This window comes from Oncorhynchus nerka, linkage group LG7 (assembly GCF_034236695.1).
Source record: "Oncorhynchus nerka isolate Pitt River linkage group LG7, Oner_Uvic_2.0, whole genome shotgun sequence".
Lineage (NCBI taxonomy): Eukaryota > Metazoa > Chordata > Actinopteri > Salmoniformes > Salmonidae > Oncorhynchus > Oncorhynchus nerka.
The window spans coordinates 21,352,919-21,367,346 of NC_088402.1; the positions used below are offsets into that span (position 1 = coordinate 21,352,919).

The 14,428-nt window shown below is 43.8% G+C and overlaps 1 protein-coding gene across 1 annotated transcript in view; it reads left to right on the forward strand.

The window, feature by feature from the left end:
- LOC115131318 (cyclin-dependent kinase 6) overlaps positions 1-14,428 on the forward strand; it is a 106,647-nt gene that overhangs the window by 44,270 nt on the left and 47,949 nt on the right. Inside the window, exon 5 of the mRNA XM_065020312.1 lies at positions 6,481-6,590. Within this exon, the coding sequence (XP_064876384.1) occupies positions 6,481-6,590 (110 nt within the window). The remainder of the gene's footprint in view (positions 1-6,480; positions 6,591-14,428) is intronic.

Below are 14,428 nucleotides of genomic sequence, written 5' to 3' on the forward strand. Positions count from 1 at the left end.
AAGCAGTCCATGTTCTGGTGAGGGGTCACTGAGTTTTGTCTGGAGGCTTTCCCTACTGTAGCTGTTAACAATGCTGCTTTTCCTGTGGGCTAACAGTCAGTCGACACAGCTCCCAGCAGAGTACAAGCACAGGGTTAGAAATTGGGAGACGTGTGGGGAACAGCTCTGGCACAAAATGGCTGCCTGCCTGCTTATTTCCTAGTTGGTTTCTACTACATAGTAGAGCAAGTAGTGCAAGAGGTGTTCCACACTTCCTCCCAAAGCACTGCAAAGCACTTTCAAACCAGATGTTTGTGGGGGGAACGCAATATTAATACAATTTAGTAACATTATTCTAAGAGCCAAGAGTTGTACTGGGGTTTGTTTGAGTATGACAGCTGCCTGATAAAGTTGTGTTAATCCTGTGAAAGCAGATGATCTAGTTGTAATGGACACACACACACACACACACACACACACACACACACACACACACACGCACAGGGACCAGTACTGAGTTTCCTGATGGCTCACTATGGAAACACTGTGTGATCTGGGCACACCAAAACAGGAGCGCTCCCAGAGACCTGCCCTGCCAGATATGATTTCATACCTTATGTAACCCTGGGACAGGGACACAGAAATGTTAGCCCTTCTGTGTGTGTGTGTGTGTGTGTGAGAGCCAGCTTACAAACAGTTTGGGTGTGTGTGTGTGTGTGTGTGTGTGTGTGTGTGTGTGTGTGTGTGTGTGTGTGTGTGTGTGAAAGAAAGAGAGAGAGAGAGCATTCTCAGGTAAAACACTTAGAGAGAGAGGACTGTGAGGGTGAAGGGAGGAATGTGTCTCAGGTATTAGAAATGCTTGAGTCTCCTCCTCCTTTTTCCCCCTCCTTTACTCCTCTCTTCCTCTCTTTCTCTCCCCCTTTACTCCTCAACTCCTCTCCTCCTTTACTCCTCTCTTCCTCTCCTCCTTTACTCCTCAACTCCTCTCTTTCTCCCCTCCTATACTCCTCAATTCCTCTCTTTCTCTCCTGCTTTACTCCTCTTTTCCTTTACTCCTCAACTCCTCTCTTTCTCTCCACCTTTACTCCTCTCTGCCTCTCTTTCTCTCCTCCTTTACTCATCTCTTTCCTCTCTTTCGCCCCTCCTTTACTCTTCAACTCCTCTCTTTCTCTCCTCCTTTACTCCTCTCCTCCTTTACTCCTCTCTTCCTCCTTTTCTCTCCTCCTTTACTCCTTAACTCCTCTCTTCCTTTACTCCTCAACTCCTCTCTTTCTTTCCTCCTTTACTCCTCAACTCCTCTCTTTCTCTCCTCCTTTACTCCTCTCTTCCTCTTTTCGCTCCTCCTTTAAACCTCTCTTTCTCTCCTCCTTTACTCCTCTCTTCCTTTCTTTCTCTCCTCCTTTACTCCTCAACTCCTTTCTTTCTCTCCTCCTTTACTCCTATCTTCCTCTCTTTCTCTCCTCCTTTACTCCTCTCTTTCTCTATTTCTCTCCTCCTTTATGCCTCAACTCCTCTCTTCCTCCTTTTCTCTCCTCCTTTACTCCTCAACTCCTCTCTTTCTCTCCTCCTTTACTCCCCTCTTTCTCTCCTCCTTAACTCCTCTCTTCCTTTACTCCTATCTTCCTCTTTTCTCTCCTCTACTCCTCTCTTCTTCTCTTTCTCTCCTCCTTTACCCCTCTCTTCCTCTCTTCTCTCCTCCTTTACATCCCCTCTCCCTCTCTTTCTCTCCTCCTTTACTCCTCAACTCCTCTCTTTCTCTCCTTCTTTACACCTCTCTTTCTCTCCTCCTTTACTCCTCAACTCCTCTCTTTCTCTCCTCCTTTACTCCTCTCTTTCTCTCCTGTTTTACTCCTCAACTCCTCACTTTCTCTCCTCCTTTACTCCTCTCTTCCTCTCCTCCTTTAATCCTCTCTTTCTCTCCTCCTTTACTCCTCTCTTTCTCTCTTTCTCCCCTCCTATACTCATCAATTCCTCTCTTTCTCTCCTGCTTTACTCCTCTTTTCCTTTACTCCTCAACTCCTCTCTTTCTCTCCTCCTTTACTCCTCTCTGCCTCTCTTTCTCTCCTCCTTTACTCATCTCTTTCCTCTCTTTCGCCCCTCCTTTACTCTTCAACTCCTCTCTTTCTCTCATCCTTTACTCCTCTCTTCCTCTCCTCCTTTACTCCTCTCTTCCTCCTTTACTCCTCTCTTCCTCCTTTTCTCTCCTCCTTTACTCCTTAACTCCTCTCTTCATTTACTCCTCAACTCCTCTCTTTCTCTCCTCCTTTACTCCTCTCTTCCTCTCTTTCTCTCCTCCTTTACTCCTCTCTTCCTCTCTTTCTCTCCTCCTTTACTCCTCTCTTCCTCTTTTCGCTCCTCCTTTACTCCTCAACTCCTCTCTTTCTCTCCTCCTTTACTCCTCTCTTCCTTTACTCCTCTCTTCCTACTTTTCTCTCCTCCTTTACTCCTTAACTCCTCTCTTCCTTTACTCCTCAACTCCTCTCTTTCTCTCCTCCTCTACTCCTCTCTTCTTCTCTTTCTCTCCTCCTTTACTCCTCTCTTCCTCTTTTCGCTCCTCCTTTAATCCTCTCTTTCTCTCCTCCTTTACTCCTCTCTTCCTTTCTTTCTCTCCTCCTTTACTCCTCAACTCCTTTCTTTCTCTCCTCCTTTACTCCTCAACTCCTTTCTTTCTCTCCTCCTTTAGTCATATCTCCCTCTCTTTCTCTCCTCCTTTACTCCTCTCTTTCTCTATTTCTCTCCTCCTTTACGCCTCAACTACTCTCTTCCTCCTTTTCTATCCTCCTTTACTCCTCAACTCCTCTCTTTCTCTCCTCCTTTACTCCCCTCTTCCTCTCTTTCTCTCCTCCTTTACTCCTCTCTTCCTTTACTCCCCTCTTCCTCTCTTTCTCTCCTCCTTTACTCCTCTCTTTCTCTCCTGTTTTACTCCTCAACTCCTCACTTTCTCTCCTCCTTTACTCCTCTCTTCCTCCTTTCCTCTCCTCCTTTACTCCTCAACTCCTCTCTTCCTCTCCTCCTTTAATCCTCTCTTTCTCCCCTCCTATACTCCTCAATTCCTCTCTTTCTCTCCTGCTTTACTCCTCTTTTCCTTTACTCCTCAACTCCTCTCTTTCTCTCCTCCTTTACTCCTCTCTTTCTCTCCTCCTTTACTCATCTCTTTCCTCTCTTTCGCCCCTCCTTTACTCTTCAACTCCTCTCTTTCTCTCATCCTTTACTCCTCTCTTCCTCTGCTCCTTTACTCCTCTCTTCCTCCTTTACTCCTCTCTTCCTCATTTTCTCTCCTCCCTTACTCCTTAACTCCTCTCTTCCTCTCTTTCTCTCCTCCGTTACTCCTCTCTTCCTCTTTTCGCTCCTCCTTCACTCCTCAACTCCTTTCTTTCTCTCCTCTTTTACTCCTCTCTTCCTCTTTCTCTCCTCCTTTACTCCTCTCTTCCTCTTTTCGCTCCTCCTTTAAACCTCTCTTTCTCTCCTCCTTTACTCCTCTCTTCCTTTCTTTCTCTCCTCCTTTACTCCTCAACTCCTTTCTTTCTCTCCTCCTTTACTCCTATCTTCCTCTCTTTCTCTCCTCCTTTACTCCTCTCTTTCTCTATTTCTCTCCTCCTTTACTCCCCTCTTCCTCTCTTTCTCTCCTCCTTTACTCCTCTCTTCCTTTACTCCTCTCTTCCTACTTTTCTCTCCTCCTTTACTCCTCTCTTCCTTTACTCCTCAACTCCTCTCTTTCTCTCCTCCTTTACTCCTCTCTTCCTCTCTTTCTCTCCTCCTTTACTCCTCTCTTCCTCTTTTCTCCTCTCTTCTTCTCTTTCTCTCCTTCTTTACTCCTCTCTTCCTCTTTTCGCTCCTCCTTTAATCCTCTCTTTCTCTCCTCCTTTACTCCTCTCTTCCTTTCTTCCTCTCCTCCTTTACTCCTCAACTCCTTTCTTTCTCTCCTCCTTTAGTCCTATCTCCCTCTCTTTCTCTCCTCCTTTACTCCTCTCTTTCTCTATTTCTCTCCTCCTTTACGCCTCAACTCCTCTCTTCCTCCTTTTCTATCCTCCTTTACTCCTCAACTCCTCTCTTTCTCTCCTCCTTTACTCCCCTCTTCCTCTCTTTCTCTCCTCCTTTACTCCTCTCTTCCTTTACTCCTCTCTTCCTCTCTTTATCTCCTCCTTTACGCCTCTCTTCCTCTCTTTTTCAACTCCTTTACGTTTCTCTTCCACTCTTTCTCTCCTCCTTTATTCCTCAACTCCTCTCTTCCTCTCCTTTACTCCTCTCTTTCTCTCCTCCTTTACTCCTCACTTCCTCTCTTTCTCTCCTCCTTTTCTCCTTTACTCCTCTCTTTCTCTCCTCCTTTACTCCTCACTTCCTCTCTTTCTCTCCTCCTTTACTCCTTTACTCCTCTCTTTCTCTCCTCCTTCACTCCTTTACTCCTCTCTTTCTCTCCTCCCTTTTCTCCTCTCTTCCTCTTTTCTCTCTCCTCCTTTACATTTCTCTTCCTCTCTTTCTCTCCTCTTTTACTCCTCTCTTGCTCTCCTCCTTTACTCCTTAGCTCCTCTCCTCTCTTCCTCTCCTTTACTCCTCTCTTCCTCTCCTTTACTCCTCTCTTTCTCTCCTCCTTTACTCTTTTACTCCTCTCTTTCTCTCCTCCTTTACGCCTCACTTCCTCTCTTTCTCTCCTCCTTTACTCCTCTCTTTCTCTCCTCCTTTACTCCTTTACTCCTCTCTTTCTCTCCTCCTTTACTCCTCACTTCCTCTCTTTCTCTCCTCCTTTACTCCTTTACTCCTCTCTTTCTCTCCTCCTTTACTCCTTTACTCCTCTCTTTCTCTCCTCCTTTACTCCTCTCTTCCTCTTTTCTCTCTCCTCCTTTACATTTCTCTTTCTCTCATCCTTTACTCCTCTCTTTCTCTCCTCCTTTACTCCTCACTTCCTCTCTTTCTCTCCTCCTTTACTCCTCTCTTTCTCTCCTCCTTTACTCCTCTCTTTCTCTCCTCCTTTACTCCTTAGCTCCTCTCCTCTCTTCCTCTCCTTTACTCCTCTCTTCCTCCCCTTTACTCCTCTCTCTCCTCCTTTACTCTTTTACTCCTCTCTTTCTCTCCTCCTTTACTCCTTTACTCCTCTCTTTCTCTCCTCCTTTACTCCTCTCTTTCTCTCCTCCTTTACTCCTCTCTTCCTCTTTTCTCTCTCCTCCTTTACATTTCTCTTCCTCTCTTTCTCTCCTCCTTTACTCCTTTACTGCTCTCTTTCTCTCCTCCTTTACTCCTTTACTCCTCTCTTTCTCTCCTCCTTTACTCCTTTACTCCTCTCTTTCTCTCCTCCTTTACTCCTCTCTTCCCCTTTTCTCTCTCCTCCTTTACATTTCTCTTCCTCTCTTTCTCTCCTCCTTTACTCCTCTCTTTCTCTCCTCCTTTACTCCTCTCTTTCTCTCCTCCTTTACTCCTCTCTTTCTCTCCTCCTTTACTCCTTCACTCCTCTCTTTCTCTCCTCCTTTTTCTCCTCTCTTCCTCTTTTCTCTCTCCTCCTTTACATTTCTCTTCCTCTCTTTCTTTCCTCCTTTACTCCTCTCTTCCTCTCCTCCTTTACTCCTTAGCTCCTCTCCTCTCTTCCTCTCCTTTACTCCTCTCTTCCTCCCCTTTACTCCTCTCTTTCTCTCCTCCTTTACTCTTTTACTCCTCTCTTTCTCTCCTCCTTTACTCCTCACTTCCTCTCTTTCTCTCCTCCTTTACTCCTCACTTCCTCTCTTTCTCTCCTCCTTTACTCATTTACTCCTCTCTTTCTCTCCTCCTTTACTCCTCTCTTCCTCTTTTCTCTCTCCTCCTTTACATTTCTCTTCCTCTCTTTCTCTCCTCCTTTACTCCTTTACTCCTCTCTTTCTCTCTTTCTCTCCTCCTTTACTCATTTACTCCTCTCTTTCTCTCCTCCTTTACTCCTCTCTTCCTCTTTTCTCTCTCCTCCTTTACATTTCTCTTCCTCTCTTTCTCTCCTCCTTTACTCCTTTACTCCTCTCTTTCTCTCTTTCTCTCCTCCTTTACTCTTTTACTCCTCTCTTTCTCTCCTCCTTTACTCCTTTACTCCTCTCTTCCTTTACTCCTCTCTTCCTCTCTTTTTCAACTCCTTTACGTTTCTCTTCCACTCTTTCTCTCCTCCGTTACTCCTCAACTCCTCTCTTCCTCTCCTTTACTCCTCTCTTCCTCTCTTTCTCTCCTCCTTTACTCCTTTACTCCTCTCTTTCTCTCCTCCTTTACTCCTTTACTCCTCTCTTTCTCTCCTCCTTTACTCCTCACTTCCTCTCTTTCTCTCCTCCTTTACTCCTCTTTCTCTCCTCCTTTACTCCTTTACTCCTCTCTTTCTCTCCTCCTTTACTCCTCTCTTCCTCTTTTCTCTCTCCTCCTTTACATTTCTCTTCCTCTCTTTCTCTCCTCCTTTACTCCTTAGCTCCTCTCCTCTCTTCCTCTCCAACTCATTATCAGGAAGGTGTTCATAATGTTTGGTATAATCAGTGTGTTGATTGTGTGTGTGTGTGTGTGTAGGTGGTGACGTTGTGGTACAGAGCCCCAGAGGTGTTGCTCCAGTCCAGCTATGCCACCCCAGTTGACCTGTGGAGTGTGGGCTGTATCTTCGCTGAGATGTTCAGGAGAAGGTGAGTGGTCCTGGTACACAGCGTGCACACACACACACACACACACTGTTAGTGGGCTGGCTCATTCTCTCTCTCTCTCTCTCTCACACACACACACACACACACACACACACACACACACTGTTAGTGGGCTGGCTCATTCTCTCTCTCTCTCTCACACACACACACACACACACACACACTGTTAGTAGGCTGCTCTCTCTCTCTCACACACACACACACACACACATACACACACACAGGTGTCACGCTGTCCTCCAGCTGTCACGCTGTCCTCCTCATACCACTTTTAAAACAGAGTCCAGCTGTCACGCTGTCCTCCTCATACCACTTTTAAAACAGAGTCCAGCTGTCACGCTGTCCTCCTCATACCACTTTTAAAACAGAGTCCAGCTGTCACGCTGTCCTCCTCATACCACTTTTCAAACAGAGTCCAGCTGTCACGCTGTCCTCCTCATACCACTTTTAAAACAGAGTCCAACTGTCACGCTGTCCTCCTCATACCACTTTTCAAACAGAGTCCAACTGTCACACTGTCCTCCTCATACCACTTTTAAAACAGAGTCCAACTGTCACGCTGTCCTCCTCATACCACTTTTCAAACAGAGTCCAGCTGTCACGCTGTCCTCCTCATACCACTTTTAAAACAGAGTCCAACTGTCACACTCCCCTCACACACATAGCAGCTGTGTTTGAGGTCATTCACCAATTACAGAACATACTGCTCTCTCTAACGGTCAACCCGGTGTTTGTATAGATCTTATCAAGAACGGTCATGTCATCATTTAGCCAACAGCACACAACAACCTGTGTAACATTGATTAGTGGCGGTTCACTCATTGCCTTGTGTATGAGGCTAAATGAAGAGACATATCTCAGAAGTCATCGGAGCCAATGTGTCTGCCTAGTTCTTTTTCCCCATTACAACATAGCCAGTGCCTTGTTCACACCAAGACTGCCTGTGCTGTCATGCCATATGCGTCCCAAATGGCACCCTTATCCCTACATATTGCACTACTTTTGACCAGGGCTCATATGGCTCAGCTCGAAGTAGTGCATTTTTATAAAGAATAGGATGCCATTGGTTACCCACACATATTGTCATTGGGAAGCCACACATCTGACCACTGGTACAGAAACACATGGGAACTGTTTACAACGTTGTTCTGAAGACCTACACTTGTAGGATCTTAATTTGAGCTAGTTTGCTACAGCAGGAAAATAATCCTTCATCAACAAGAAATGTTAATTATTATGTTGATCATAACGAATGGACGTTTTTTGTAGGGGTTGATACATTTGAAGTTAGGGTGGTAATTACAAACTTTAGAAGCCTTTTTAAAAAGTTGAATTCATTACAAGTTTGCATTTCCTTCTGTGCAGGAAAATTCTCATAAACAAAAGAGTAATCAAATCAAGATCCTTCATCGGTAGTGCAGTGGTTGCATAATTATTATTTTTTAGGTACGCAAAAATAAGTTTGAAGAAGTGTAAAGGAATGTTACATGACAAATCGAACTGCTGTATGTTTTTCATGGAATTATTCGACTTGGGCATTTCCTCACACATATACAGTGCCTTGCGAAAGTATTCGGCCCCCTTGAACTTTGCGACCTTTTGCCACATTTCAGGCTTCAAACATAAAGATATAAAACTGTATTTTTTGTGAAGAATCAACAACAAGTGGGACGACATTTATTGGATATTTCAAACTTTTTTAACAAATCAGAAACTGAAAAATTGGGCGTGCAAAATTATTCAGCCCCCTTAAGTTAATACTTTGTAGCGCCACCTTTTGCTGCGATTACAGCTGTAAGTCGCTTGGGGTATGTCTCTATCAGTTTTGCACATCGAGAGACTGAAATTTTTTCCCATTCCTCCTTGCAAAACAGCTCGAGCTCAGTGAGGCTGGATGGAGAGCATTTGTGAACATCAGTTTTCAGTTCTTTCCACAGATTCTCGATTGGATTCAGGTCTGGACTTTGACTTGGCCATTCTAACACCTGGATATGTTTATTTTTTAACCATTCCATTGTAGATTTTGCTTTATGTTTTGGATCATTGTCTTGTTGGAAGACAAATCTCCGTCCCAGTCTCAGGTCTTTTGCAGACTCCATCAGGTTTTCTTTCAGAATGGTCCTGTATTTGGCTCCATCCATCTTCCCATCAATTTTAACCATCTTCCCTGTCCATGCTGAAGAAAAGCAGGCCCAAACCATGATGCTGCCACCACCATGTTTGACAGTGGGGATGGTGTGTTCAGGGTGATGAGCTGTGTTGCTTTTACGCCAAACATAACGTTTTGCATTGTTGCCAAAAAGTTCAAGTTTGGTTTCATCTGACCAGAGCACTTTCTTCCACATGTTTGGTGTGTCTCCCAGGTGGCTTGTGGCAAACTTTAAACAACACTTTTTATGGATATCTTTAAGAAATGGCTTTCTTCTTGCCACTCTTCCATAAAGGCCAGATTTGTGCAATATACGACTGATTGTTGTCCTATGGACAGAGTCTCCCACCTCAGCTGTAGATCTCTGCAGTTCATCCAGAGTGATCATGGGCCTCTTGGCTGCATCTCTGATCAGTCTTCTCCTTGTATGAGCTGAAAGTTTAGAGGGACGGCCAGGTCTTGGTAGATTTGCAGTGGTCTGATACTCCTTCTATTTCAATATTATCGCTTGCACAGTGCTCCTTGGGATGTTTAAAGCTTGGGAAATCTTTTTGTATCCAAATCCGGCTTTAAACTTCTTCACAACAGTATCTCGGACCTGCCTGGTGTGTTCCTTGTTCTTCATGATGCTCTCTGCGCTTTTAACGGACCTCTGAGACTATCACAGTGCAGGTGCATTTATACGGAGACTTGATTACACACAGGTGGATTGTATTTATCATCATTAGTCATTTAGGTCAACATTGGATCATTCAGAGATCCTCACTGAACTTCTGGAGAGAGTTTGCTGCACTGAAAGTAAAGGGGCTGAATAATTTTGCGCGCCCAATTTTTCAGTTTTTGATTTGTTAAAAAAGTTTGAAATATCCAATAAATGTCGTTCCACTTCATGATTGTGTCCCACTTGTTGTTGATTCTTCACAAAAAAATACAGTTTTATATCTTTATGTTTGAAGCCTGAAATGTGGCAAAAGGTCGCAAAGTTCAAGGGGGCCGAATACTTTCGCAAGGTACTGTATAATGTCATTTTCTGCCACCTGGCTAGAGGATTGCGACTGGTGGTATATTTTTTGTCAGTTTGGTTATCAAACCATTAATGAAATTCCACCACAGTGGGCTGTGGTTGCAAGCAACGGAGGATCCAGTTTCTTGATATAGCTATTTGTCAGTTTGTGGTGTAACATACTTCCTCTACTGGAATCCAAGCTGTTAATCAATCCTCCCTCACATCAGAAAAATACATGCAATGATAAATGAATATTCCTCTACTATAGAGTTTGTGTATATGTTATCGTTTTGTGCTTGTGAATGAACATGAGGGAGAGCGGGGTAGGTCACTGGTGTAACAGATAAGCTGTCACTAGCTCCCAAATGACACCGACTGTGTTCCAATTCCCAAATGGCACCCTATTCAATATATAGTGCACTACTCTTGACCAGAGCACTATGCGGTCATGTAAAGTAGTACACTAAATAGGAAATAGGGTAACATTTGAGACACAGTCACTGTTATGGTAGGGAGTGGTGCCAACTGTAAGTCGCTCTGGATAAGAGCGTCTGCTAAATGACTTAAATGTAAATGTAAACAGGGAGGGATCTGTCATTCATTTCTGTCCGTCTGTACAGCGAGACACACGTCTCCCCTCTCAGTAAGGACGGACACAGGTAGGACTCTTAGGAGACCAAGGTGTGTGTGTGTATGAGTGAGTATGTGAGGGATGTGTGCGTGGATAGAAACGTGTGTGTGTGTTTGTGTGTAAAGTATAATATGTGTGTTGATTTCCCTGCTGTAGTCCGATGACACAGATCATGGCTGATTATTCCCCATTGTCCTGGAGAGGATGTGGTGGGCTGGGTTTTCACATAACACTGATGTCACAGGCTGAGGACGGACAGATGGACAGCTGGGATGGCGGAGAGAGGACAGAGCTCTGTCTTGGGATTCAGATATCCTGTCTCTCTCTCCAAGAGCACCCTGGGTGACATTGCAAACCTTGTGGTTGTGTCCCAAAATAGGGTTCTGGTCAAAACTAGTTCACTATATAGTGAATAGGGTGCCATTTGGGACATGCCCAATGTTTAATGTAGTAGGGAATTGTCATGGTCATTGAAGGGGAACTCAGGGAAAATTCTTGGTTGTCCACACCAAGCCTATAGTTGTAATCATATCCATAGCAATTCAGTTCAATGGGACTCTCTGACTTCATCACTTACAGTGTATCTGACCATAGATTGATCATAGATAGACCATAGATTGATGACCACTTGAGATCCCTGTGGTCTTTCCCTGGCATTAGCCAGGAGAATGTGACCATGGCTATATAGCGCCCTTAATCTTTCTCTCTCTCTCTGTCTCTCTCTCTCTTTCTCTATCTCTCTCCCTCTCTGTCTCTCTGTCTCTATCTGTCCCTGTCTCTCTATGTCCCTGTCTCTCTGTCTCTCTATGTCTCTGTCTCTCTCTGTCTCTCTATGTCTCTGTCTCTCTCTCTCCCTGTCTCTCTCTGTCTCTGTCTCTCTGTCTCTTCGTATGCATTGTTTCATTGTAGTGGTAAGAGGGATCCTCTATGTACGTATGAATGTTAAAACTGTTGCTCTGTGTGTGTGTGTGTGTGTGTGTGTGTGTGTGTGTGTGTGTGTGTGTGTGTGTGTGTGTGTGTGTGTGTGTGTGTGTGTGTGTGTGTGTGTGTGTGTGTGTGTGTGTTGTTTGAAGCCCAGGGTTGAGGTCAGGGGGGTTCTGAAGGCACCATGAAAAAACATATGATCCATTTTATGACCTGGGAAAAAATATTTTTATTTGAATGTACTATTGTAAGTTTAACCTTCACCAGGAAATTCTGGTAAGGCTTTAGAGTGTATTTTATTTCAACTACACCCACCCATGGTTTCACTTTGTGTGTGGCCCATATGGCACTCTATTTCCTCATTTCTATAGAGAACTACTTTTGTCCCGAGCCCTATGGGTCCTTGTCAAAGGTAGTGCACTGTATAGGGAATAGGGTGCCATTTGGGACGCAGGCCTTTCCTCACAGTACCTTACTAACACAACTGTGGATGTTCTCACAATGCTACTCTAACACAACTGTGGATGTTCTCACAATGCTACTCTAACACAACTGTGGATGTTCTCACAATGCTACTCTAACACAACTGTGGATGTTCTCACAATGCTACTCCAACACAACTGTGGATGTTCTCACAATGCTACTCTAACACAACTGTGGATGTTCTCACAATGCTACTCTAACACAACTGTGGATGTTCTCACAATGCTACTCTAACACAACTGTGGATGTTCTCACAATGCTACTCTAACACAACTGTGGATGTTCTCACAATGCTACTCTAACACAACTGTGGATGTTCTCACAATGCTACTCTAACACAACTGTGGATGTTCTCACAATGCTACTCTAACACAACTGTGGATGTTCTCACAATGCTACTCTAAAGCCTTCCACATGCAGAACGTGTGTGCTGCATACTCCCTTAAAAGACCTTCGCTTGAAAAATGAGTAAAACGCAGCAATAGTACTGTTGGTCCACCTTCCATTACCATTTAGTAGACGGAGCACCTCACATGTTCATTCTGGTCCCCCCTGGGAATCAAACCCACAACGCTGACATTGCAAACACCATGCTCTAACAACTGAGCTACACGGGATTATTTTGAGATGCTGCAGCCTGTATACACTTCCTCAAAATAATCAGAATTAATCTAAACTAACTCAAGAAATATGTCATTCATTTTTACATTTTTTGTAGAGGAGATCTTAGTTGCACAATTTTACATCTAACTAAGATGTTTGAGGCAGTATTTCACAGGTGAACAAATTTGCATGAAAACGATTTGTCTCTCATTGAATGACAATAAACACTTGATTGAAGAATCCCTACTGTTGACCAATCACAGACGAAGGGGTGTAGACTTTGGCTACCGACATCAGCTTGCCTCAATAAAAAATGTTGTGTGCAAGAATTGCCTTAAAACCCCTTGCCGAAAGCCGAAAACTACAAAAATGTCACAATATGTCATTATAATATATGCACAAACTGCTGCGAACTGTTTCGGAGGGGAAGCATGCGGACGCCTTTAAAGAACTATGGATGTCCACATCTTACTATACTAACACACCTATGGCTCCTTTCACACCATTCTCCTCACCATCCCAGCAATGACACTCACACTGGGGTACTAACAACCCCACCCCGGAGAACCTTTTTGAAACATTATTTAGATTTTTTTCCTCCTTTATTTCTTAGATGGTTATGTATTTTACATCGATACAACATATTGATAACGCTTCATGCAAAGTTAAAAGTCTTTGAAGCATATTGGTCATCATCACAATCTTATACAACTGGTATACAACTTTTATACAACTTGTATACAACTTTTATACAACTGGTATACAACTTTTATACAACTGGTATACAACTTTTATACAACTGGTATACAACTTTTATGCAACTATTCACAACAACCTTTCCGCAAAAGGCTTGTCTGACATTTATATACATACAGCTCTCCTATTCACATCAAGATGATCCATTCACATTCTGATCCTATAGTCAGATCACACATTCTGATCCCATAGTCAGATCACACATTCTGATCCCATAGTCAGATCACACATTCTGAACCCATAGTCAGATCACACATTCTGATCCCATAGTCAGACCACACATTCTGATCCCATAGTCAGATCACACATTCTGATCCCATAGTCAGATCACACATTCTGATCCCATAGTCAGATCACACATTCTGAACCCATAGTCAGATCACACATTCTGAACCCATAGTCAGATCACACATTCTGATCCCATAGTCAGATCACACATTCTGATCCCATAGTCAGATCACACATTCTGATCCCATAGTCAGACCACACATTCTGATCCCATAGTCAGACCACACGTTCTGATCCCATAGTCAGACCACACATTCTGATCACATAGTCACATCACACATTCTGATCCCATAGTCAGATCACACATTCTGATCCCATAGTCAGATCACACATTCTGATCCCATAGTCAGATCACACATTCTGATCCCATAGTCAGATCACACATTCTGATCCCATAGTCAGATCACACATTCTGATCCCATAGTCAGATCACACATTCTGATCCCATAGTCAGATCACACATTCTGATCCCATAGTCAGATCACACGTTCTGATCCCATAGTCAGATCACACATTCTGATCCCATAGTCAGATCACACATTCTGATCCCATAGTCAGATCACACGTTCTGATCCCATAGTCAGATCACACATTCTGATCCCATAGTCAGATCACACATTCTGATCCCATAGTCAGATCACACATTCTGATCCCATAGTCAGATCACACATTCTGATCCCATAGTCAGATCACACATTCTGATCCCATAGTCAGACCACACATTCTGATCCCATAGTCAGATCACACATTCTGATCCCATAGTCAGACCACACATTCTGATCCCATAGTCAGATCACACATTCTGATCCCATAGTCAGACCACACATTCTGATCCCATAGTCAGATCACACATTCTGATCCCATAGTCAGACCACACATTCTGATCCCATAGTCAGATCACACATTCTGATCCCATAGTCAGATCACACATTCTGATCCCATAGTTAGATCACACATTCTGATCCCATAGTCAGATCACA